The sequence below is a fragment of the Micropterus dolomieu genome, linkage group LG02 (genome assembly GCF_021292245.1).
Source record: "Micropterus dolomieu isolate WLL.071019.BEF.003 ecotype Adirondacks linkage group LG02, ASM2129224v1, whole genome shotgun sequence".
Lineage (NCBI taxonomy): Eukaryota > Metazoa > Chordata > Actinopteri > Centrarchiformes > Centrarchidae > Micropterus > Micropterus dolomieu.
This window is the reverse complement of record NC_060151.1, coordinates 5,485,108-5,511,960: the sequence shown is the minus strand read 5'-3', so window position 1 is coordinate 5,511,960 and position 26,853 is coordinate 5,485,108. Positions and strand designations below refer to the sequence as shown.

At 39.6% G+C, this 26,853-nt stretch overlaps 1 protein-coding gene and 1 long non-coding RNA gene across 2 annotated transcripts; one reads left to right on the top strand and one right to left on the bottom strand.

Moving 5' to 3' along the window:
• The first annotated feature begins 4,073 nt into the window (after positions 1-4,073).
• Positions 4,074-18,364, top strand: LOC123984389 (NACHT, LRR and PYD domains-containing protein 12-like). Its single transcript, XM_046071247.1, is given in 13 exon segments — positions 4,074-4,475; positions 4,572-4,857; positions 7,723-8,349; positions 8,352-9,441; positions 9,529-9,705; positions 10,632-10,805; positions 11,001-11,117; positions 12,112-12,285; positions 12,404-12,577; positions 12,761-12,934; positions 13,556-13,602; positions 16,255-16,672; positions 16,674-18,364. Coding segments are annotated over 12 exon segments (3,603 nt in total). The 5' UTR covers positions 4,074-4,475; positions 4,572-4,583; the 3' UTR covers positions 16,831-18,364.
• On the bottom strand, positions 17,029-20,144 carry LOC123984699. The gene is made up of 3 exons (XR_006828495.1): positions 20,129-20,144; positions 19,886-19,994; positions 17,029-17,056 (listed from the first exon to the last, which is right to left on the bottom strand). It is a non-coding gene; the product is annotated as an uncharacterized LOC123984699 (long non-coding RNA).
• Between the last annotated feature and the right edge of the window lie 6,709 nt (positions 20,145-26,853).

Genomic DNA, 26,853 nt, shown 5'->3' with positions numbered 1-26,853 from the left:
ACTCTTGATGCTTCCTTCTCCTCTACCTGCAGTGCTCAGTCCACTCCTTGTGAAGCTCCCCCAACTTCTTGAATCAGCTTTGCTTGACCGTCCTCTCAAGGCTGAGGTCATCCCTGTTGCTTGTGCACCTTGTCCGTTCAGTTTTCCATGAATATGCTTTGATACAGGTCTCTGCAATGACCTTCTGTGGCTTATCCTCCTTGTGGAGCTTAAGCCACAATTGTCATGTCAGAAGTCTTCCTCATGATTGTGGGTTGTGTGTACTGAACCAGTCTGAGAAATTAAAGGCTCTTCTCAGGTTGACATTTCTGTATAATACATTATTTATTCTAATAATTTGAGAAATAGATTTATGATTTCCATGTGTTGTAAGCCCTGATCATGAAGATCAAAACAAAAAAAAGCCTAAAACATAACATTCATATGATTCTAAAATATATAAAAGTTTCACTTTTTGAATTAAATTACGGGGGAAAATGAACTTTTTCACAATATTCTAATTTCCAGAGAGGCATGTGTATACTGCTTGGTATGAAATATAAACAACCATTATAAATAAGAATAATAAACTTTACTTGTATTGCACATTTCATAGAAGAAATGCAGTTCAAAGTAGAAATTACATACACAAGTGCTTCACGTGAGAAGACACATAGAATGAACATTAATTAATGTACTATATAATTAATGGAAAATCAGATGGAAAATGAAACCCACTTGATAATGTTAGTAAAAATAAGATAAAAAGAGTAATTCATAACATAAGAAGGTAAAAAAGTAGAGTTAGGGGAGGAACGAGAGGTAGAGCATTGACTGACAAGCCTGCGCGTCAGCTCTATTTCTTCATCCTAACCATCTTGGATTAAGGGCTGACTGAATGCTACAGTGACTCAAATGATGCTCAAATCAGAGAAACTCCTGATAAATAGACTAACATTAACTGGAATACCTCTGGAGACCAATCCATTGAAATTTAGGTCTACAGGAGGTGGATAATAAATTTGAGCTCTTGAATCTGTTAGTAGGTGAGTAGCTGCCTGCTTGTTTTTGTCTTAGCCTAGTTTAACGTTAGCTAGCTATAAAGAGAACATTCTTTTTTCTAATGATTTTTTATTTTAGTAATGCATAGATCATAATTTAGTAGGGCTGTGCGGTATATCTGTATTGGGGGCGGACTGGCACAATAATTCAGGAGGTGAATTTGACTCCACCCCAGGCCATCCTGTTCACGTAAACCACCAACCGCTAATTTTGTGGACCAACCCTAACTGTTATTTGTTGATGTAACAGGCACCAAACCAGGTATAGTCTTTGCTGCTATGTTCATCTACAGACAATTGTACTTATCAATCAATTGACAACTGTACTTATTTACAGTAACCTTATTTTTGATGTACTACTTCATTGATAAAAACATACAAACATAAATGTCATTAACCTTATATCTGGCAGTTGGTGGCCATGGTGATTACGATTATTACTAATAATCCTGGCTTTGAGCTTCATCACCTAATAATTTATTAGCCTGCTCACTATAGTAGTGCATTAAACACATGACTCAATTTTCTATTCAAATTAGATTTAAAAATGACATTTAATAAGAACAGACTCTGTTGTAAAGCTGTTTGACCATCTTCAAGTATGTGAAACACATAATAGATGCAAGTAACAGCTATCAAATATCACACCATTATGCCTGCTACTGAATGTCTAGCTAAAGCAAACCTGGTATTCAGCGCTATGCCAGAAACTCCTCCATTACATTTCTGTCACTGCCTTTCTACTCTTTAACAACAGCTGCATTGTAGTCCTTGTGATTCTTCATGTTGGCAATAACTCATCACATTACTATATGAATGAATCTTTAAATAGGTCCACAACCTGTTGCACCGGTTGTGTGCAAGTTCAAACTGTCCCTTGCAAGTTCACTTAACCCTAACCCTTCAAATTAGAGATAAGAATGTGTTCTTTATAGCTAGCTAACGTTAAACTAGGCTATATGATAAAGTAACAGTAACCCAGTGGCAGACTGCACGAAAAACCTTCAAGAAAGCCCCCCACCCCCGGATCGGTGATTGGTTGTTTTACTGATATTCCTGTTTGGATAGTCCAATGACATGTTAATTCAAGCATCCCCATTGGTTATTCAGTAGGATGTGTTGAATGTAAACTTTGGATTTTCACATACAGTTGAGTCCTCTGTGAATTGTTTTTATCCATAACAGATATTGTAGATGTTTAAAGAGGTGGTATTATGCTTTTTGGCTTTTCCCCTCTCCTTTATTGAGTTATATATTTTTTTTGTGCATGTTATAGGTTTGCAAAGTGAAAAAGCCCAAAGTCCAGCCCAAAGGGAGTTCCCATCTCCCACAGAAAACTCTGCCTGAAAACAGCTCGTTTGTAGTCCAGCCTTTACTTCCGATTTCTTGTGTCGGCACAATGAAAATACATGTCATAACGCTCACCAAGCGGCTAGTCTGACACGCCCTCAAAAACACTGGTGGAAAAACACTGAGATCCAGCACTCAGTGTTTGGAAGGGGCTCTCCCTTCCAAACACTAGCTACCCTCCAGGCAGTCAATGGTCATAAAGTTGTTACTGTGATGTAGAGACAGAGCTCAGTTAAAACTATATGAAAAATACTTTTGTTACAGATTAATAACTCACCACTCTGAAACTCTTGCTGCAGTCCATATTGCCAAGCTGGTCGGCAACATGTAGCCTACAGCTGAATCGAAGCTGTTTACCGTTTACCTTTCCACACAACTACAATACATTTGGGTTTGTATTTATTCCATAGGCTACCTGGCTTTCATGCCAACTTTAGTAGATACCTCTGCAACACAACACATAGACGTCTTAAACATGACATCAGAAGGTTTAAATCAAAACTGGACTTGGTTTAAGATCCTCGACATTTGAAAAAGTATCGCGGAAGCCCTTGATTTTAACCTTCCTTGAATAACTATGACCTTGATTACTGAAACCTTCACAGACATCGGAACTGTTGCTTCTTCACATTCTGTTGATAATGTTATTTCATTTTTTGAATGTGGTAAACAAAAATTCTGGCTAAATCTCTCACATTCTACCTAAAGTCAAGAATGAAATATTTGTTCATGTAACCTGCAGGAGGAGTTTTTTGTTTGTTGGACAGGTGAATGTCATCAAAGCTTTTTGGGCCCCTTTTTCTAAAACTGTTGTATAATGCGGGTCTGTGAGGCCCTTTGAGGCCAAGCTGGTCGGCAACATGTACAGCTGAAACGAAGCTGTGTTTACCGGCTTCTCATTGGCCCGCCCTTCTCTGCTTCTGATTGGCTAATAGACCTTAACTACGAATTGCACGTGTCCACTCCCCACAAAGATTATGTAGAGGCAAAATGGGGTGTGGTTTCAGCAACACATCGCCTTAGCTCCACGCACGACCATTTGAACATTTTTGGTTATCTGGGAGTGACACGCTACAACCGGCTCCGCCCAATTTTGGCTTCAAAACTGCTCTTCAGAAACCAACGGTTTAATATTAGACATCCATTTATATTTTAATAATATATTCAATACTTTACTACTTTTCTGTTGACTGTGTTGATGCTTTTCATGTTTGATCCACTCTAATTGCTGTCATTTCAAGTTGATGACAAAGGAGCAAACTACAAACTTTTCAGTCACCCATCAAGCATACAGATGGTCAGTATGCAAGACTAAAAAGATAGATGTTCAGAGGACTGTTTCTTTAATTAGGTATATACATGTAATGCACACATCACGTAATAAAATTGATAATGTTTAGTTTATATACTGTAATGTTAAAGCATTAATAATTGTTGGATTATGTCTGCAAATTGCAGTAAATAACACATATACAAACCATTTAATACTACTTTGACAGAGTCAGTTAGATGTTTGCCAGCAGAGGGTGCTCTTATGTTATCTTATATGTTTCTGTTATTTGCTTTGCCATGGTCTTGAGCCTTATTGACCCTCTGCAGCCACCGTGGATTAGTTTATGTTTTGTATTTTACAAGGTAAGGAGTGCCCCCCAGCACTGGACCACTAGAAACACTTTAATACCGTTAATATCACTGTCTGTGTTATATACCTATGCAGCACACCTGTTCCCAGTGTATTATGTAACTGATTGGACCTGTTCTGTAAGTTTAATGTTGTAAGGATGAAGCTTTACTGAGCATTGCTAAACAGGTTAAAAGTTTTGTTGTGGCAGTTTAAATTATAACTAGCTTTAGAATACGGCAGCTGAAGTTTATTTTAATTTTGTAACTGATTCATGAGTCAACAGGTGTCTTGAAAACTCAGGTTTTTTTGTGTTTCACAAGCCAATAAACAGGAAGAGTTTGTTCGTTTGTTTGCATCCACCACCATTGGGTTTCCAGTTCGCTGTCCATACTTCCTGCCCTGGCACACTTCACCTAACACAACGCAGAGGCCGCTTTGGGGCTCACCGCTGGGAAGAAAAGGTTTTACATTACATACATACTGAAGTGTATTCATTGATAGTAATTAATGGACCCTTTTTGGAAATTGTTACCAAGTACCGTTTAATGGTATTTCAGACAGAAAAAATCATGGCAACACCTGTAGACCTGCTGGCAGCATTGGATGATTTGGCAGATGAAGAGTTCAAAAGGTTCAAATGGTTCCTGGTGCAGACTGACATCTTGGAAGGCTTCCTACCAATCTCAAAGAGCCAATTACAGAATGCAGACAGGATGGACACAGTGGATGAGATCATAGACACCTACAACAAAAATGCTATGAAGGTGACCATTAAGGTTTTGAAGATGATCAAAAAGAATGACCTCGTGCAGCGTTTATCAAGCATTAGCTCAACATCCAAAGGTAAGTAGAGGGAAAATAAAATTATGATTATGATTTTAATTGCATTGTTATGCGTAAAATTGAATAATGAATTCTTGTATTGCGCACTTTTAATTTAAAAAGACTGCTATATACACAAAAGTGCAATAACGTGGTTTGCAAACACTTAAAACAAATAAGGTGCTTTTTACACAGTAGCAATAAAATGTTTCTTATAAATCTCAACTTTAACATTAATGTAATCAAATCAAATATTAAACCAAAGCTATTTGCCACTGCCAGGGCATTACCTTTTATAGCTTGTTGAAACAAGTTCAGAGTCCAGAGCCACGATCATAAAATCATAACAGGCACCTTCTGAGCCCAGGTCAACATATAAATCTCTCGGTTGTCTTATGTGCATGTGTTCACTCGCACAGACTTGACGCGGTTAAAAACCTGCCTATGACGTTACAAGTCATGGTATTTATTTTACAAGCACAGACAAGATAAAGCAGCAGTGAACACACAGGGTGCAGATGTTGGTTTCGGTTGTTTGATAGGCTGTGTGTCATTAACAAGCCCACAAGCGCTCACCTGCTGCCGTGATAACGGATGGCAAATGGAAAAATACGGCAAAAAGATTCTGTCTTTTAGGCGACTTGATAAAACATACTGCTGATGGAGAAAGTGGAGGAGAGGGGCAAGCCTGTGTGTTTTAAGGGAGCTAATAAAAGGGAGATTTGTTCAAATTTGCTAATAAGTTTCCCATTTGGTTAAAATACAACTGTTACTTTATGATTTATGTTTTATAAACATGTCTGCTTAAAATAGTGTTTTTTGTTGGTATTTGTCATGCGTGGTGTCTTGTGGTGGTTTACCAAACCAGGAGTGAAGGGACTGTTTCATTAATAAGAACAGGTGATTTTTAATTATTTGATGAAAGCGAACTGCGTGCAGCCATGTTTCGATCAACTGACATAAACTTCACGGTTCATGTAGGAGGCCCCCCACCCAGTCAGGGCCCTAGGTCAGCTGCCCATGTACCCACGCTACCTCCGCTTATGGCAGCGTAGCTGACCTCTAATGGCCTGGGAGCATGTCAGTTATGCCAGAGTAAAGAGTAAAGAGTAGGCTCATTACATTGGAAATCTGTATGTAAGACTCGTCTCGGTAAGCTAGTTAGCAAGCTTGCTAGCTTAATGTTAAAAGTCACTTCACGTTATGAGCTGTAAAGTTTTATATACACTTTCCCTAGTAGAGAGTAGCAAATTATTATGATACACAACATTCTAGATGTGCCCTAACTTTAAAATCATAAACGCATGGCTCACGGTGAAGTTTACAGCTAGAGAACGTGTTGCTGCCGAGTGAATGAGAGAAGAGAACACCGGCCCAGGCGGCCCAGACTCCCTTAAAAAAATCCCAGAATTTTGTGAGTTGTTGAGTACGGAGCACCCCTAGGCCCACCTAGTCAAAAAATAAATTACCTCAAGATAGTATCATGAGGCCACAAGGTAATTTAGAATAAATTTTTTTGACTAAGTGTGCCTAGGGGGGCTGTTAGTTAGTTGAGTAAGGGGGAAACCAGTGTTTTTCCTACCAGTGTTTCAAACATACACAGGGAATTTGCTTCTCGCTCATTTGAACTTTAGTTGTGCTATGTTGTTCTTGTGTTCTGTCCTCTCTGTGTGTTTAAGCGTGGGCGGGGCTTAGCGGCATCACACATAAACAGACCCGCAGACTCATACGCCGTCACATCGAAGTCGGCATGCTAGCAAGACGTCACTTAACTCTCAGAAGTGAAACCCCATCGGTAGATGCAAGACGCAAACTCGTTGATTCCGTGGCTGTGTGGACGGAGACGGATAATCTGTTAAAAACATGTTTGCTCAGGCTTAAGAGGCACAATTTCCAGAAATGTGTTTCAGCAATCAAGAAAAACTGTAAGAACAGATCGCATGCTCAGATGAGTCCTCGCTGCACACAGTAATTTACGGTTTGGTCCATGACAGGACTTGATTTAAGTGAAACTTTCTGTTGCTGCAGCAGAAACATCCATTAAAAGATTTATTTTTGAAAGTAATAATAGTAAATAGTAGTGTTGTAGTACTCAAGACCGGTCTTAAGACCACTTTTTGATGGTCTTGGTCTCATCTTGGACTCGACCGCATTTGTACTCGGTCTTGTCTCGGTCTCGGACACTGAGGACTGAGGATTTATTTTCAAGACCAGTCAAGACAATAACTTTGGGAATATCAATAAATTGCTTTTACATTGTCTCATTTATTTGTTAACATCCTAACTTTGATTGGATGTAAATGTATTGCTTCAAATGCAACCAATAACCCTAAATAAAAATGTCACCCCTACCCGTGATGGTAAGCATGTAAAAGGAGTGTTGAATAAAGATGCTTACGTTGATTTCAGCTCTTAGTGTTTGTATGTGAGTGTTTTAATGGGAATGTGCATCTTTCAGATCAATTTGAGAAGTATCTATGATCTTGTTCCAGTTTTTATTGTGTGTCATGTAATGTAAGGAACTGGTCTTGGTCTTGACTCGGTCTCGCCTCCCTCGGTCTTGGTCTCGACTTGGTCTCAGCCCCTAAAAGTCTTGGTCTTGTCTCGGTCTCGATAAACTCTGATCTTGGTCTTGACTTGGTCTCGGTTTGGGCGGTCTTGACAACAACACTAGTAAATAGTAAAAGTAATAAATAATCAGTTAATGCAGGTTTAAGGGATTAAATAAATTGCATCAAGGTTTATTTTCAGAAATTATAAATAAGTCTCTATTGCTACTCCACCTGACAGCAATAGGCTGAATATGTAACATGGAGATCTGGAAATGTTTGCTTTACTCCACAATAGCATATTCTAGTTAATGTCTTCTGTTGTTTTTTCTTTCAGAGACTCTCAATGATTGCCAGCGTAAACTCAAATCCAACCTGAGGAAGAAGTTTCAGTATTTCTTTGCGCAAGCCACAAAATCTGGAAAGCCGATGTTGATGAATGAGATTTACACTGAGCTCTATATCACGGACAAAATATCTGGAGAGGTCAACATGGAACAGGATAAAATACAAACTGTTTATTTGAAAAACACTATCAGTATAGAAGACTTCTTTGAACCCTTGCCTGGTCAGGATGGATCAGTTAGAACATTAATGACAAAAGGAGTGACTGGTATTGGAAAAACAGTCTTGACACAGAAGTTGGCCTTGGATTGGGCTGAAGACAAAGTCAACGACAAAATACAGTTCATATTTCCATTCACCTTCAGAGAGTTGAATCTGCTAAAGGAGAAAAACTACAGCTGGGTGGAACTCCTTCATCACTTCTTTGCTGACACCAAAGAAGCAGGGATATACAGTTTTGATAAACTCCAGATTGTGTTTATCCTTGATGGTCTGGATGAGTGTCAACTTTCCTTGGACTTCCACAACAACGATATCCTGACTGATGTTACTGAGTCAGCTTCAGTGGATGTGCTGCTAACAAACCTCATCATGGGGAAACTGTTCCCTTCTGCCCTCTTACCCTTCAGGTAAGAGGGTTCACTAATCCAAAGAAGGAAGAGTACTTCAGGAAGAGATTCAGAAACAATAAGGAGTTGGCCAGCAGAATCATTAACCACATGAAGGCATCAAGAAGTCTCCACATCATGTGCCACATCCCAGTCTTCTGTTGGATCACTGCAACAGTTCTGGAAGATGTGTGGAAAACCAATGACAGTGGAGCGCTGCCCACGACCCTGACTGAGATGTACATCCATTTTCTATTAGATCAGTCCAAACTGGCGGATATCAGATATGACGGAAGAGCTGAGACAGATCCACTCTGGAACACCAGTAAGATGATCCTGTCTCTGGGAAAACTGGCTTTTGAGCAGCTGGAGAAAGGCAACCTCATCTTCTGTGAAGCAGATCTTATAGAGTGCAGCATTGATATAAGAGCTCTCTCTGTCTACTCGGGAGTGTTTTCACAGATCTTTAAAGAGGACCATGGGCTAAACCAGGACAAACTTTTCAGCTTTGCCCATTCAAGCTTTCAGGAGTTTCTGGCTGCTCTTCATGTCATTGTGTCATTCATCAACTCTGGTGTCAACCTCTTGTCTGAAAAACAATCAAGCTCCCAACAGTCTGCACTCAACACAGAGCAATCTGCAATTAAACTCCTCTTCCAGAGTGCAGTCAACAAGGCTTTACAGAGTTCAAATGGAAAACTGAACTCCTTCCTCCGCTTCCTCACTGGCCTCTCGCTGCAGACCAATCAAACACTTCTTCAGGACCTAATGAAACAACAAGGAAGTAGCTCACAGAGCGCTGAGGACATAGCCCAGTACATCAAAAAGAAGATCAGGGAGAACCCCTCTCCAGAGCAAAGCATCAACCTATTCCACTGTCTTAATGAGCTGAATGATCATTCTGTAGTGGAGGAGATCCAACAGTACCTCAGTTCAGGATGTGTTTCCTCAGGCAGTCTCTCTCCTGCTCAGTGGTCAGCTCTGGTCTTTGTATTACTTTCATCAGAGGATGAGTTGGATGTGTTTGACCTGAAGAAATTCTGTCCTTCAGGTGAAGGTCTTCTGAGGTTGCTTCCAGTGGTTCAAGCCTCCAGAGTATCTCTGTGGGTACACAATGTACTGTACATATTAAATACTGTAAATGTTGTTTTGTAGATTCTTGTTCATTCCTTCTCTGTCTATATCTTCAGGCTGAGTGGCTGTAAGCTGTCTCAGGGAAGCTGTGAAACTATAGCCTCAGCTCTTAGCTCCCAGACCTCTAATCTGAGAGAGCTGGATCTAAGTTACAACAACCATTTGGGGCATTACTACACCTACTTGCTACGAGATGTTTTGGAAAATCAACATTGTAAACTGGAAATCCTCAGGTGTGCTTTCATAAATGTTTTTTTTTACATCATTGTGTCATAGTTTTTCCCATTTCCCTTTATGTATTTGTGCTTTTGACTATTGCCTGCCCTTGTCTCTACTGAAGGAGTTGAAATCTAATGAGTGTGCTTGTTAAGCTGGCTCACAACACATATTGTCACACAATATAGACTTTTTAGGCACAATAGTGCAGTGGATCTAGGGACAGAAAGTCGACCACTTTGGTCCAGATATAAATACCTGAAATATCTTAAGAAGTATTGGATGGATTTCCATAAAAAATTGGTAAATGTTTGCTGTCATCAGAGGATGAATCTTAATGACTTTAATCGATCCCCTGATGTTTCTGGCTCCAGCAGCGGGTCAGATTTTTTGGTTATCCAGTGAAATCACAAATATTTGGTTCCCAGATGATCCATCCTAATGACTATAGTGATCCCCTGACAGCAACTATCGGATCGATAGCCTTGGTACAGACACTCATATTCACAGGATTGTTGGTGATCTCATGATTTCATCTAGCTCCACTGTCAGATTGAAATTTTAATCTTTCCAAAACTTTGGACACCTTCACATATTTACATCTAGAGGCTGTCCTGTACAACCACAGTCTCACATGGTAGATACTGAGCAGCTCCGTTGGAGCAGTTGAGGCTCATGTGCATTGCTTAGAGGAAAATTCAGGTGTATTTCAACGTGGCGTATTTCCCATAAATGTGGCCATTGTTACTCTGTGGGTCTGCCGCACACTTCTCACAAAATGCTAATGTTCAACTAAGAATAATTACAAATTGAACAGTACATAATAAAAAGAGTAATACAAAGGAAACACATTCACTGTGGAGAAAAACAGTCTGTCAGACTGCTTTGAATCAAAACTTATGTTTTAAGGAATTATTCATCTTCTTCATGTATGCTTCTTTAGGCTGAGTTGCTGTGGTCTGCGATCTGGGAGTTGTGAATTTCTGTCTACAGTTCTCAGTTGTCAGTCCTCCAGTCTTAGAGAGCTGGACCTTAGTAACAACGACCTGGGGGACTCAGCAGTGAAGGTGCTCTCTCTGGGGTTGGAGAGTCCACACTGTAGACTTGAAGCTCTCAGGTCAGCCAGCCTTTTGACTAACCACATACAAATCGGATTGAAGCCTGTCTTTCGAATATATTGTTTTTACTAATATCTCCATTCTCCATTCTGTCTCGTAAACCCAGAAGTTTGGCTTTAACACATTTATTTTTTTAGGTTGATTAGCTGCGCGCTGACGTGGAAAAGCTGTGATGCTTTGGCCTTTTTCCTCAGCTCCAAGTCTTCCAGTCTGTCACAGCTGGACCTGAGTATGAACAACCTGCAGGATTCAGGAGTGTTGGTGTTCAGTGCCGGACTGGAGAGTCCACACTGTAAACTGGAAACTCTCAGGTCAGCTGGTTTCGGTACTGTAACGTTCTGCTAAAAGCAGACTGGGAGTTTGGCTTATTAGCCTATAGTATACTGTGGTATCACAAATGCTTTATGGACTTAATGAACTGACAGGGTAAACACAGTGCTATTAACGCTCCTTTTTTTAAGCAGATTTTAACTTATTAATCAGTTTAACCCGCGCTAACAAGTGTACGTTACCAAATGATTTTCATAAACATAGCCTATACATGGCTTATACAGATCAATTATAACGCGGTCAGCAGATGGATTTATTCGTGGCTCAGCTTTGGAAATAATACTCAGATCACATCTCTGCTATCATAAAATCCTGTGGTTGGTGCTTTCACACAACAAGCGAACAGCACCATCCATTTGAAAGCGTACAGAGACCAACTCTTCAAGCAGGTCTCTGTACGGGTAACTATAGGTCGCCAAAGGTTCACACTAGGGCTGAACTGCGATTTCCTGTCGGGAAGTGTGCTGCCGGCGACACAAAGGCCTTCGCGTGAGTTAAAAATATCCAACTCAAGCGAGGTTTCGGGGCGTTGTTTGGAGAGTACCAGGCAGAGTGGAGGAGTAAAACACCGCTGGCATTTTCACCATAATTTAGTGTTTATTTGCTTCTCGAATCTGCTCCTCTCCATTCCCTTCTCCCCACATTATAAAACTCCTCCATAAACAAGTATGTAAGGATCACTGCATTAAAATTCTGTTAAGAATTTATCAGATTTATCACTGTCTTATCATACTCTGTCATACACTTCATTTATTTCTTGCTTTAACATATACAGTTTCCATTCCGTGCTTTAATTTAAAGATGGCTCTCATACATTTAAAGATCCTAAAGCAGTAAGTGGCCTATAAATTAATGTATGGTCCATCTTTAGACAAAGGGAATTCAGTTTGTCAGGGTCCATCTGATTTAAACTTCCAGGTTGAGACCAACCATAATATGTTTTTAATGTTTGTTTCATTATTCATCCTTCTTCAGGTTAAGTACTTGTAACCTGTCAGGAAAAAGCTGTGAAACTCTGGCCTCAGTTCTCACCTCCCAGACCACCAGCTTGAAAGTGTTGGACTTGAGTAACAACAATCTGCAGGATTCAGGAGTGAAGCTCCTTTCTGCTGGACTGGAGAGTCCACACTGTAACATAGAAACGCTCAGGTCAGCAGAGGGAAATATTTGCTATCTTTAGAGATGGTGGAATCTTTTTTATAATATTATTTTAAACAATTATTGTCCACATGTGAGTTTGTGTTTGTCATCATTACTTCTTATCCAGGTTGAGTGACTGTAAGCTGTCTGAGAGAAGCTGTGGAGCTCTGGCCTCAGCTCTCAGCTCCCAGACTTGCAGTTTGAAAGAGCTGGACCTGAGTACCAACGACGTGCAGGATTCAGGAGTAAAACTTCTTTCGGCCGGACTTGAGAGTTGTCAATGTAGACTGGAAACCCTCAGGTTAGAACAGATTCCCATTTAAAGACTTCCTCATGTACAGTTTTAGTTCACATGACTAGGGTTAACCTACATTTCAGGTGTAGTAATTATCATTGTTAATCCTCTTAAGTCCTTAAGTCCTTTCAGAGGATTATTACAACAATAATTAACTTCACTTAATTGACTATGCATTAATGTTAACAGGCTGTCCGGCTGTCAGGTCACAGAAGAAGGCTGTGCTTCTCTGGCCTCAGCTCTGAGCTCCAACCCTTCCCATCTGCGAGAGCTGGACCTGAGCTACAATCATCCAGGAGACTCAGGAGTGACACTTCTCTCTGCTGGACTGGAGGATCCAAACTGGAGACTGGATACTCTAAAGTATGGCTCATAGAAGCTTACACTCATTCCTTTAAGGGAGCAGAGGAATACTGAAGGATAATTCTGTTCATTACAACTTGGGTCTTGAGCGTTACAATAATTTTATATTGGAAAAAAGATGACCGCTGGTCAAACTTCTGGTGAGAAAACAGGCAAAAAAAAAACCTTCACTCAAACTGTGACTTTGGTAAGTACAATGTTAACTGATTGAAATGTCTGAATTGTTTAGACCCAAGTTGGAAGGCTATTTATGCCTGTAGTTTGTATGATGCTTTGGCAATATTGTTGTTACACATTCATGCCAATAAAGCTGATTTGAATTGAATTGAATAATGCTCATTTTAGAGTCAAAGATTATATTATGGTGGCCCTGAGGTGCAAAGAGAACAACAATTGATAAAACACAATAACATGACAGAAAACACAACCACAAAACTCAACAGAATAACATTTCAGAACAAGAATTTTTATCCCTACCTTTTTTGTTTTGTGAAATGTTGTCTTTTCTGAAATATAATCTTTTCTATAATGTTGTTAGTTTTTTTTTGTCCAATGCTGTGTTTTACTCTTTAGGGCCACAGTAGAATTTGCTTTTCTCACTTAGTGTGTTTATTCTTTCAGAGTGGACCAAGGTGGAGTGCAGAGGTTAAAATCTGGGCTGTCGAAGTGTAAGTTTTTTTTATTACTTGAACAAAGCAGCTTCCATGTCTTATTATTATTATTTTATTTTTACAAGTGAGACCAAAGGCAACAAAGAAAGTATACCCATCAAAAACATGTTAGCTCTCCAGTCAGTGCAATTGACCGAGCACGGTTAAAGATCTGGAGTTGGTCCTGTATTATTTAGGCATACAGTGTGATGTCTGTGTATTGTGTCACATGATTATGGTCCTTTCCATTTATAATTTTTAAAGATTAAACTTTCATGACATAATTTGATATATATACAGTATATATATATATATATATATATATATATATATATATATATATATATATATATGACTTGGTTTTTATTCAGTGCTTAGCCTACATGTAATCTGAGACTAAATAGGCTTTATTGTCAAACTGAAAGCCTTTGCAGAGTCGTGCAATTACTCCTTCATGACATTTCGTAAAACTCTGAACCAGCTGCGGCAGTAATTTCATTGCAGCGGGCCACCACTGCTGAATGTACATAGCAGAAACCCTGCATACTGACGAAAGTTTCTACATTTATATTTGTATTCACAATCTAAGTAGCTTAGACCTAGCTAAAAAGGGTGGCCTGGCTGCCTTTGAGAGGTTTTATACATCCAGAGAACTGTAAAAACCAGACCAGGCGCCTGATTAAGACCTGGCTTTAATCAAAATGGGTTCCCACAAAAGGCCAGTAAAAGGGACAGGTGGCAATTTGGGACTTGGCTATTATTGGAAGTTTTATGGTGTACATATTTTGCAAACATGTACTTTGTAATATGGTCATAACCGTTAGTTTGCTGTTCATGTAGAGTGAACTAGATGTCTGTGTGTTGTTTATACACTCTGATAATGCTAATCCGACACATCTTTGTAGTAGCGTCCATGTTGATTCCAAATTCCGACTTGAGAGCACATGAACACACACTGAAGTCGGAGGAACGACTTCACAATTCGGGAAATGGGACCATGCGAGGAGCTGGTGAATGCACCGTGAGCTGCTGGTTGCAATTCGCAACCATCAACTGTCACCACTAGATGCCACTAAAACTTACACACCTTTAAGTTTCAATAGCCTGAAATATTCCAACAACGACTACTGCACAAGGAGAGACCATTCCGCACTTTATGGCATCATAATAAAGTGTTAATATTTTACACACTGCTCGCCGCTGGCACACAGTGGAAAGCAGATTATTGAATGTGGCGCTCTACAAATTCATTCATCATAAAGCTAATACAATAATACTAAACAAACAAGCAGCAGTCAATACAGAGTCTAATACAGTAATACACTCAACTGAGTTCATTTTTCGCGGGTTGAGCAGTCTCAACCTGCATTACAGTAAGGTCAATATTGCACCTTAGTGGCTGCCGGGTGGAGTGCAGCCATCCTGTTATAATGATGCTGCTAAAACTTGTTTATTATAGCCTGTTTATCTTGTAAATATAAATAATAATAATTTCAATGAAAATTACATTAGTTGTGATAAAAAATAATGGTTGTTGGTAAATGTATTAGTGACCCTGACAGATGCATGATTTTACTGCTTCCATGGGAGCTCAGACCCTCAGCAGCATTATCCAAAACACTGAAAAAAGTGTGAATGCACAGGTCTTGGCATGTTCGCCATCAAAATAGCTATTAATATTTGTGAATCTAAATCATGCAGATTTGTATAGGCCAGCTGCAGCTTGGTTTAGGTCCTTAAGATCTGTAGTAGGATTAACTTTTTTTCTGTGGGTAACGTAAGCTAACTGTTCATATAACTGTGTTTTAGATCTCTCTGATTCGAACTGTCAACTCGATATAAATCCTAAAGCTGCTTAAATCAGCTGAATTGAAACACTGTTGTAGTAGCATTACATGAAATTCAATTCAAAAAGATACATTTTCGTTTAAAACAAACGATCGAAAAACTTCTATCAACATCTTAAGACAAATGCAGACCTATGCCTTTGCTAAACTCTTTACAAAAACGTTTAATAAAGCTGACTATACAGTAGCTTATGTTATCCACTGCAGAATTTACCGGTAGCTGTGTGTTTTCTTCTGGACGTTATTTTACAGATTAATTCTTTATGGTTTAGGTAGCCAATTGTTATTACGAAGATTTTGCTGACATGTTCTCCTTCTTGAAGACAGTTACAGCATCTCCTGTCTCCGCCATTCACATAATTGGAGTGCGTATGAAGGGGGCGGGGAGGTGTAACACCCGTCAGCGGGAACAAAAATGTTGAATTAGCAATGAGTCGCATTATTGGTCGTATTTAAAGCAGGAAGTTTTACCTCTAATCAAAGTTAGGATGTAAACAAAAATATCAGACAATGCAGAGGCAATTTATTGATATTACCACAGTTGTGTTCTTGACTGTAGGAGTCCTCAATGTTTGAGACCAAGACAAGAGAGTACAAACGTTGTCAATTCCAAGAGGAGACCGAGACCTTAAAAAAGTGGTCTCAAGACCGATCTCGAGTGCTACAACACTACTATACAGCATAAACATACTGTATGTGCAGAGTATGTTGTTCCCAAAACATTAAACTGTTAATTATAGTAACTGCCAAGTAGTTAGTATATCCACAAATGCTGACTAAAACAATTATGTTCTGCTTTACTGTGTCTTGTTCTCTCTACCAGATGCCTGTGAACTCACACTGGACCCAAACACTGCACACAGAAGTCTGTTACTCTCTGAGAACAACAAACAGGTGAAATGTGTGGAGGAGGAACAGCCTTATCGTTATCATCCTGAAAGATTTGATCAGTGCCAACAGTTGATGTGTAGAAATGGTTTGACTGGTCGCTGTTATTGGGAAGTTGAGACTAAGGGATCATATCGTATCACAGTAGCTTACAGAGGAATCAGCAGGAGAGGAGACGCTTGTGAATGCATGTTTGGAAGGAATGACAAGTCCTATGGTCTGTACTCGAATTATACTGGTCACATATTTTGGTTCAATAAGACAGAAACAATTATTTGTATCACTAGCAAAGAAACTAACAAAGTAGCAGTGTATCTGGACTGGCCTGCTGGCACGCTGTCCTTCTACAGAGTCTTCTCTGAAACACATCTACACCTTCTACACCAGATTTACAGAACCCCTCTATCCTGGGTTTAGCTTTGACTTTTTGAATGACCCTGTCAGGGTTGAATACTCATTGTGTCAGACAGATGAGGAAACCAATCATCTGACATCTAGCACAGAATTCTAAGTGTGATCAAGAATAAAATTACCCAATTCAGGGTGACCTTTAAGGATGGTTAGTTTGCATTCACAGTAACTTACTACAGCTCTGCTGCAGTAAACAAGCATTAAAAAATGAGGCTGTTGTCAATGAGATAAAATTACACTGGACTACATACATGCCTCGTTTCCTGTGAATCACTCGTGCATGGGAAAGCATCTTGAATCCAGCGTGGGCTTGGCGGACTCCACCACTAACAATGAAAAAAAAAGAGAGGGAATTAGTGAATGTAAAACTAAATGTGATTTTAGGGTTAGTAGGGCTGTAGGTCAAAACGCAGCTTCCTTACTTTCACTTACTATTTTGAGGGCATAAGTGCATTCACACTGAGAAGTATGGCAAAATGCAGTATACTGTGAGTACCCGGATGGTGCGCTCATAATGGCTAAAAAGTTGTGTGGAACGGTTGACACTTGTCACCCTCAACGGCCGCCATTTTAGCTACGTAAGGAAGGGGCGGGACCAACCACACAGGAGAAGCGAAAAGAGGCAGAGAGAGAGGCCAACAACAGAATGTCTTTTACAAGTTTTGTACACTATTTCACTCTTGAGAAGTTTTGCAGATGTTGAATATTGACAGTTTTATGAAAAGTGATGTTGGATCAAAAATGTGCTTGAAGCCTAAATTGGAATCGGCAGGTCAGGGCTTTAATGAAATCGGTAATTGAAATAAACATAAACACAAAGCAAGATAAACAAACTTAACATGTTTTTTCCCTGCTGTTTGACTTCATTTATTGTTATGAACTGTTTTAATGCTGGGTGGTGAAGCCAAAACATTTTTTCCACAGTGTGGACAATAAAGCTTCTTCCTATGTATGAATGCAGCACTGTGTATATCTCTAAACGCTGACTTCATTTTGCTCTCCTCATGTTAGAGTAAAATGTAAAAAATAAAAATGAAATCATGTTGCTGAAGGTCCATCCATCCATCACAATCTCTGGGACCACCATTTCGGCTCTACCACCCCTAAGCTCATTCTCCTAGCTATGATGCTACAGATGCAGCTATCAGTCTCCTCTATCTTATCCTCAAGCATTACAGCTGGACTAGACACACATTTTAAAAGCGTGCTGTACCCTTCACCTCCTCCACTAGCCCTTAGGTAGATGACTTTGTGTTTTCCTTTACTGACAAGGTGATGGCTGTCAGTGTCCAATACACCACCACACCACAGTGTATTTCATTCCATTACGGGTTTGTCGTTTTCTGCATTTTCTCTCATCAAAATTCTGCTCTTGAGTCATCTCCACCAATTACCCTCTGCACCCTATTCCCTCCAAGCTTTTCATCACCCGTTCACAATCATGTCAAATTATACAGGTTTTACTGTCTTCGGATACATTCCCAATGATATTTAAGCAGCTGTGTGAAACTTTTACTAGGAGGTTTATGAACATTATTTCCATCACAGTTTTTCTTTTGTTTTTGTTTTGATTCCTACACAGAGAAAGAATGATTGTATTTCTGTCTTCCACATTAAAGAACAACTGAAAAGACTAGAATCATGTTTTATTTGCAGAATTAATTTGTCCTTACTCAGTCTGTTGCTACATGGAAACCATATAATAAAACTTTAGAAACTTAAAAGCACAGTCCAGATATATAAAAAAACGTCTAGCCCTAGTATTTAAACTGTAAACACAGGATTAGATGCTGTCAGGGAGTAATGTTAAATACAGTAATAAATAAGTACGAGTTATTATATTTTCTGATACTACTGAAGGTTTACCTGCATCAATAATGTTTGAAACAATAGTAAAACTAAACCAAACTCTACAGTAAACTGGTCCTATTTCAAAAGGTATTACTTGAGAAGCAATGTACATTTAAAGCATATTAAAACAGTATAATATTGCTTATTACAATAAATCTACCACTCCATTTTACTGCTGCAAATCTTTCATTGTAAACTGCTGCGAATGCCTGCTTAAAATTCCTTTTAAGTGCTAGTTGTCTGACATCCTCAGTAACATGAGACGATGATAATAGCGGGTGATCACAAAATTATTTGGTAAGGGAAAAAAGAGAAATGTCAGCTGTTGGTTGGAATCAAACAGTGGTCCACATTTTAAAAGCTGATGTTTTGGTAAACCATCCAACCACCCTATCATCCTTCCTATACCAACGTGGTTTTGTAACATCACCTGACATCCTCCTTAGCTCTTGTCATGATCACTACAGTAATTACAGGGCTTTGCCCCTTCAGCTAAACAGATTCGTGTTGGGGCGCCTGCTGAGGCAAGCCCACCAGATGACAGATAAGCCCAAAAAATTACTTCACACAGCCAATGAGACAGGCGCTATGCAGACAGAGGCCCAGAGACTTCTTTGTAATGCACAAAGAGCTGCTGGGAACGGCGCCAGGCAGTCATTCGCTCAACATAACTTGACAGTGAGATGGAATGCAGCTTCTTCCTCTGACCTGTGAGAAGGAGGGAGAAGTCAGCTTGGAACTGCAGCCTGTGGCCTCAGCTAATCAGGCTGTCCATCCATCTGTCCATGGAGCATGAACTGCTCCTCTCTCAAAACAGTGCTCAGAGAGTGGACACACATGCCTCTGATGCTCCGTGGTTGACAAGTGGAGCAACCACTCTGCCACCCTCGCTGCCGTGGGGGGTCCAAAGGGCCGGCAAGGCGTTTCCTGAGGAAGGGCAGCAGTGTCCATCTGGCTAACAACAGTCACTTGGTGTGACTGAGTCGACTGAGACAGGCACAGACGGTGTTTATTCCAAAACAGCTTCACACAAAGAGCAATAAGGTTATCTAGATAGTAGCTAGTAGCTAGATGTTGTTTGCCGCAGCTAATGGCGGAAAGCGTGGTCACACAGGGTCACCCTGGTCAGCTGAAACATGGGCAGACCGCACGTTAGCTTAGTGTTGGGTGCATGTTAGCTTCTCATTAGCTTCCTGTTAGCTTCACCCTGCAAGAGCAACCCAGCCACTGTTGCTAAATCCCAGATGCCGGAGGAGGAGAAGGGACTCTCTAACTCTATTTACAGTCCCCTTTACACTACTTACAGCCTGTCTGGGTCCAGCTGAAAAGCATTGAATGCTTGGCAAAGGAGTCACCTAGCTGTACTGCCTCTGGTTCTTCTGGTCCTGTCTGTTGATCCATGTGGTCCTGGTCCTTCCATGTGTGGAAGAGAGAAAACGTTAATACAGATGACGCAGATGACCAACACAAGCATTCCGCAGTTGGTTGTTGTCTGGAAATAAATCATGGTGGAACACTACATTGTTATAACTGACACAGTCACACACCAGGTGTAGGTCCAGAGATTCCCTCCTCCCATTGTAGCTCAACTGTGCAAAGCACAGGGAAGGGTTACCGGGGTCCTCTTTCATTTCTAATTGTCGTTCATAAAAGACACCAGTGTACAAACATTTAAAAAGCGATGACAGTTTTCATATAACAGATTGTGTCTTTACAGAGTATTTAAATTTAATTGTGTGCAGTCTAACTCTTGAGTGTTACATGAATAAAAGAGGGAGCAGCAATTAAACCTTTAAATGCATTCACATTATCTCTCATATTTATTAATATTATAATTTACCATGAAATGTAAAGTATAACTTACATGCTTTATTCTTTGAAATTACTGCAGACATTTCTTGTGCTTTGGTGACATGGGTCCAACTTCACATCTTGTCATAGGCCTGTGAAAGGAAGAGAAAACAGTTACACCATTGACGGTGTCTAGAGGTTTACAAGCTACACTAGCTGCCTCTATTCTCTCCCTTTTACAGAGAAACTGATTTGCTGAACTGGGAAAAACACATTAAACTCAGTCGCTTCAACAATCCTCAAAGATGTTAGTTTTTATATCTAACTCTTTCAACTGAAAAGTTACACCAGGATCTTGAAACCTCTTCACTTTAAACCTTGTGTTTGTGATAGGAGTTTACCATCTCCTCATAACCTGATGAAAGACAGAGAGAGAGAGACAACTGTTACACCCAACTTAAATATGGTAACATAACATAGGTAGACTATAGCTTAAATCGATCAACAAACAGAAAATGAGGCTAATATTTGCACAAAGCCTGTGTGTAATCATGCCTGACTTACTAAGGCAGCAGTTCATTACGTAGACTGACGCTGCTGCCCTGCAAGACGCGTTTTGCAAGGGAAGGAGAGCTCATGAGCACTTTGTTCAACTTTGCGTTACTATTACTCAAAATATTAGTCATAGAATTACTTATAATAATTTTATTTACAATGTATCTAATTATTAATAAACAAACATTAGGATTCAATAAAGAAGTATGAAATGAAAAGAGAGATGATATGAGAAGTGATATCAAAGCCACGAAAAATCTACACAACTGGGGATGAGCGAAAAAAGAGGGAGAGCCAGAGGTCCAGCAGCTCAAAGTGGAGCAGGTGGAGGTGGAGATGGTGTTGATATGAATCTTAATAGTGAGGTAGGCTAAATGCAGCCAAAATCACATTGTTGTCTTAACAAAAGACCGAAAAGTTGCAGACTTAAGTGATTTTACAAATCATTGATGGTCAAGTTTGATGAACACAAACCTCAACTGCCTGTCAATTATTTGTTAGCGTTACAGAAATCAAATAGTTCTCATTAATAAAAGCCTTATTTCTAAAAATATTGAAACTCTGAAGTATGATTCATAGAGCCAAATAATCGTTTTTAATTGTATAAATGTCGATATTTCATTTACATTTACATTTAGGCTACTCATTTGACAGAAGCTTTGATCCAAAGCGACTTACATTTGGGGAACTACATACAAGCATCAATAAAGCATCACGGGTTGGTGTAACACACTGGAAACCCTATTAGTGTCATATTGTAATGCTATTTGCAGTAGGCTATATATCAGGTCAATGGTTGGTGACATTAAAAAAGCGAAAAGTATGTAGGTGGTCTGGGTTGATGGAGAGGATGGTGGATCAAACAAACACCGGACTGTCACCCGGGAGACCAGTGATTGTTTCCTGTGTGAAACCAAAGTTGATTTCTTTCATTCAGACAAGTTAAATGGCCTTATTTGTTAAGTGTTAAAATGTACTTTTTCCAGTTGAGATGATGGCTACATTTCAGTTAATATTTTTTTTACATTTTATTTTTTATTAAAACATTTACTGAAAACACATTTCCTGTGCCCAAATAGCAAAGAGAGAAGTCTCTATGATTTAAGAGAAAAATGCAACCTTATAAATAACAAATTCTATTAAATTTAATTTGAACAGGCCTACCAAACTGGGTTACATGCTCATAATATTTTGCCTAACATAAGAACAATGAAACCCATTTATTTTAACAGCTGCAACAGGCTGTGTGAAAAAGTTTTAAAAATTCAACATTTCACAAAAAAAGCAGTTAACAATATGAAGGTGTACTCATTTTAGAATCACAACCTTTTATTTTATTTCCTTATCTCACAACACAACCCCTCAGATTTATCTGGTGGTAGGCTACACCCACATTGGGATACATGGGACTGAACTGATACATGTGACTGAACTGTATAAAGTAGTTAAAGCTAGCTCCACCTTAACCAGCTATCCAGTAAAAGCTGTTTACACGTTGATGATAAATAATGTCCTATATAATAATACGCCAGACAATAGTCTGCAGATTAGGTGCAGAAAGAGGTTCTTTTATTTTTGATACTTGAAGTACATTTGGTACAGGTGTGTTGTTAAGCTGCATTTTGGGCTAAGGACTGTAGGTGTGTGGGCCCTTCATGGTTTTCTACTCTTGCTCAACCAAACCAATGGTTCCACCCAGTCTGTCAGATTTCTACACACCACAAAGACACATCATGTTTTTGTGACTCCTGAGACACTGGTATGGAAGAAAACAGCGCCCTCTACTGTGCGCATTAGCACTGAACCTACGCTTTTCCTCTCTTACCTTGTTTCAAGTACGTCATCAGCATTTCGCAATCTGCCCGCTTTACCTGCAGCCCATTGTGGGACAGTTACTTATTTCCCTAAGAGGACAAGTACAGAACCTTGGCAGGAGCAAATGGTAAGAACTTTAGTATTTCTATATTACCATAACCTTTAATGCTTTTGTTCTCATGGTGAGTTTCTGTTACCTATAGCACAGGTATTAAATATAAGTAATGTTCCATTATTATTGTTATTGCAAAATACTTGAAGCTGTTCCTGGCATTCTGCGGTTTTACAGATTTCATTATTTCATAATGTGAAGATGCAAGGTTGTCACAACAATTCTTATGGGACTGGTCCTGAACTATCAGTTTAGCAGTACGTTTTTGTTGGTACTTTCTGGATTTCATCCATTTATCTTTTAACATAAAAGTTTCACAAAATTGTTAGATTTTGTGTTGAGTCATTGAACAAAAATACATTCAATGAAATGATACAGGCTATTTGGCTTTTTCCAGATCATCAGAATTTTAATAAAAATTAAATTTTGAAGCTGTGATTTGTAAAGATGAATTGTTTTAGATTTAACTGTCTTGCATTTTGAGTTTTATTTATCCTTCATGACTAAATAGCGAGAATGGTCACCTCTCTGCTGCTTCCTCTTTCTTTCTTTTGTTCCTATTTCCTTTCTTTATTTAAGGAAATGCATAATGTTTAGATTGACCTCGGTGTTCGTTGTTTCAGTATACACTATCCAGAACAGCTATCGTCAACATTTATCAAGTGACTTACTTCTACTTTCAGCAAAATGTTGAATATATTTGTAATGTATACATATTTAGATAGAGTTGAAATAAAAGGGAAGTGGCAGACCTGTCTAGGACTGCAGGCTTAATGCTAAATTAGCATGATGTCACCATATCTCTGGCTCTTTGTCACTTGAGCGCTTTTAAGGGAGAGGTTTGCTGCATGTCTGTAAGGAAACGCTGAGATGGAAAATCAAGTGATAATGGGAAGAATATATACGCTTAAGTAGCAGCGCTGACGACATGTTATTCAGGAGATGTGTGAGTGATCTATCCATCCATGGTCAACCGCTTATCCTGCGTACAGGGTCACGGGGGTGTGAGTGTTGATCTTACCAATGGGACATTCCTGTGTTCACTGTTTCCTCAGGGCACCTGTTAACCAGTTTGTGCTCAGAGTAGCTGTTCAACCAGTCTACTCTTCCGTGGATGGTACCCACTGCTAATGTAGAGTGTTTGTAATGGAGACAGTTCCGTGTCAGTTTTGCGCAAGTGTTTATATAGAAGTTCAGGAATTATGGACCAAAGCATCAAATGGTTTTAAATATAAATTGATCATGTTCCTTTAGCCATGACCTAATTTTTCTCTCTCTACAGATGGCTGTGTCTAACAGACCACCACTTCAGGTGGCTGCTGCTGGGTGTGTGATCATCCTGCTGACATTCTTTTTTATTGTATTCTATAACTATCCAGGAGAGCTCAATGAAAAGGTTCCCACTACACAAAAAATGAGGTAACGCCTCTATTTACACAACATGTAAATTAATGTGCATTTATGTTCAAGCCCGATTTACTAACATCCTGAATAAAGAGTGCTAAATTGCGTGTGCATTCTAAAATATTGCACGTGCAATTTTAGTACCTGTTATGGGTGATTTACTAAGAATTATTGCGTAGATGACAACAGGAGCAAACACAATGGAGGTGGGAGGGTTTTGCATGTTTTAATGGGTTCCGCCATTGAGAGTCGGGAGGGAAAGCAGCCACTGCGTAACAACCTTGGTTTGTATGTGGAAATTGTTTGTACCTGCCCATCCTGCTTATACCAAGTACTTGGGACAGCACACCTGGAAAAACTGCTTTGGGAAACCCCAGCAGAAACAGATATAGTATGCTGCAATGAACAAGATGTGAGGAAATTCCAGCAGATCGTGCTTCATCCAGCCAGAGGGAACAATCACCAACCGTACGCACCGTGCCCGCGATCTCCTGTACACACCCTCTCCGATACCTTTGTGTCGCTATTATGACCGGCGCGCTGTGATCTTTCCCTCTGGCTGAATGAATTTTGAATGAATGAATCCATGCACTACTGTAGCAGTGGGCTCTCTGCAGCGCCACGCAACTTTCTAAATGCTTCCATCTCAGAGAAGTCAGGTCGAAATGAAATTTGCTTTATTGGCATGAATGTTAATTCAACAGTATTGCCAAAGCTTTAAGGAAAATACAAAAATATTCAATTCATATAGTTCATTGAATAAATAAAATAAAATAATTGTATTTCTATATATTGGATATAGAATAATATGATCTAATATTGTTAATTTCTCTACATTTTCTTTTGGATGTGTCTACTTCTGGCAAAAAATAACAGAAGCCATCTCTGCGCAACACTTGGCGGTTTGCACCTTCCTTTCAAATGTATTAAATACAAACACATTCTTATAACTGACGCTTTCAGACAGCGTGACAAAGCATAAGGATTTTACGCTACAGATACCCTTCAGTGTCCGTATGAAACGCCCCCGTTTGCTATGTTGCAGCAACACAAGGGAGGCTAAACTGGTCGACATGCATAAATCCAGTGACTAAGGTTTAGGTACTAACATTTCTGATGGTTGTGGTAAGGGTAGGGGCTCATACAGACACTGAAAGGGTACCTTTAGCGTCAAATAACTACGCTCTGTCACTCTTTCTCAAATTGTCTGTATATGACGCCCTGAGATGAGAACGAGCTCTAAATACAGAGGCTGTTGCACTCACGTGAAATTGCGTTTAGACTTGGTAGATCACATTGCGTGTAGTATATAAATGTATTTGCATGTTACTCCCCTAATTGCATATTCATTAAGGCAAAAGTACTAAATGAACAACAGGTGCTATCTTGCACTTTTGAAAGACGTCATTCTGCGTGCAGACCGTTAGTAGATCAGCTTACGTGCTAATTTGCTGGTGATATCAAGTTTGCACATGTTTTTGCTCAGGCAAACCTTTAGTAAATCAGGCCCCTAATCCTTATTATGAGAAGTGCATTATGATTATACCTTCTTGTTGTCCTAATGTTAATGGCTTATATAGAAGCATAATCCCTCTTACGTTCATGTCTCCATGCTTAACATTTACATTTTAAGAAGGTAAAATATATGATTTTATCAATGACAGAGAGAGATTAATCCATCTAACATTTAGTGTAAAGAACATGTCTTTCTTCACTTCCTCAAACACATTTTAATGAATCCATGCTGTCCGTTCCCTTCTCCTCACAAAACAACCACACACGTGCTTCCAGTACTAATTTGCAAGGATAATCTCCTGCAAATGTTTTGCTGGCTCGCTGTATCCAGTCTTTCTTTGTGAGTGTTACAGACTGCTAACCTATTCAGGCCATTTTGAAGCATTGTGCTCTAAGTCTGTGAAGGTTCCCAGTCATCCAGGTCATAGTATCCAAAGAAGGATAAAGTCAAGGGACTGAAGAAGTCTCTTGAATGAGGGACGAAACGTCTTACAGTATCTTCAACCAAGCCGAGTTACTCTTGACTTTAACCTTCTTTGGATTGTGCTCTAAGGTCTTCAGCCTCTTCAAAGCAGGGACAACGATCAGAAGTCGCATGAGAAGTGCTTCAACTTGGTTAAAAAGACCACTGACCTCAGAACAGCTTGTTTGTAGTCCAGCCCTTCACTTCCTTTACTTGTGACGTCACAATGAAAACGCCTCATAAAGCTTGCCAAGCAGCTAGCGAGGTCAGGCACGCCCTCAAACCAAGCTAGTCTGAGCGGAGGCCCTTTGGCTCGACTCGCCTTTGTTTGGTTTTCCATTGTAGAAATGTTGCACCTGTACCTGCTTCCAGGTACTTTTTTTCACATCACCTCACCTCCGTCCAGGTTCCAAGCGAGCTGAGGGATACTAACATGTAACGTGAAAACACGACAGACTGCTGACTGGTCAGAGAGAATATTCACTATTCACTGCATCATCATTGCACCAGACAGAGGCCAGCAACAGAAAGTTTTATATTTTACAGTTTTCGTATGGAATTTCATCACTAAATCCACTTTTGAGGTGACAAATCAGCTGTGTAGATTTTGAATATTG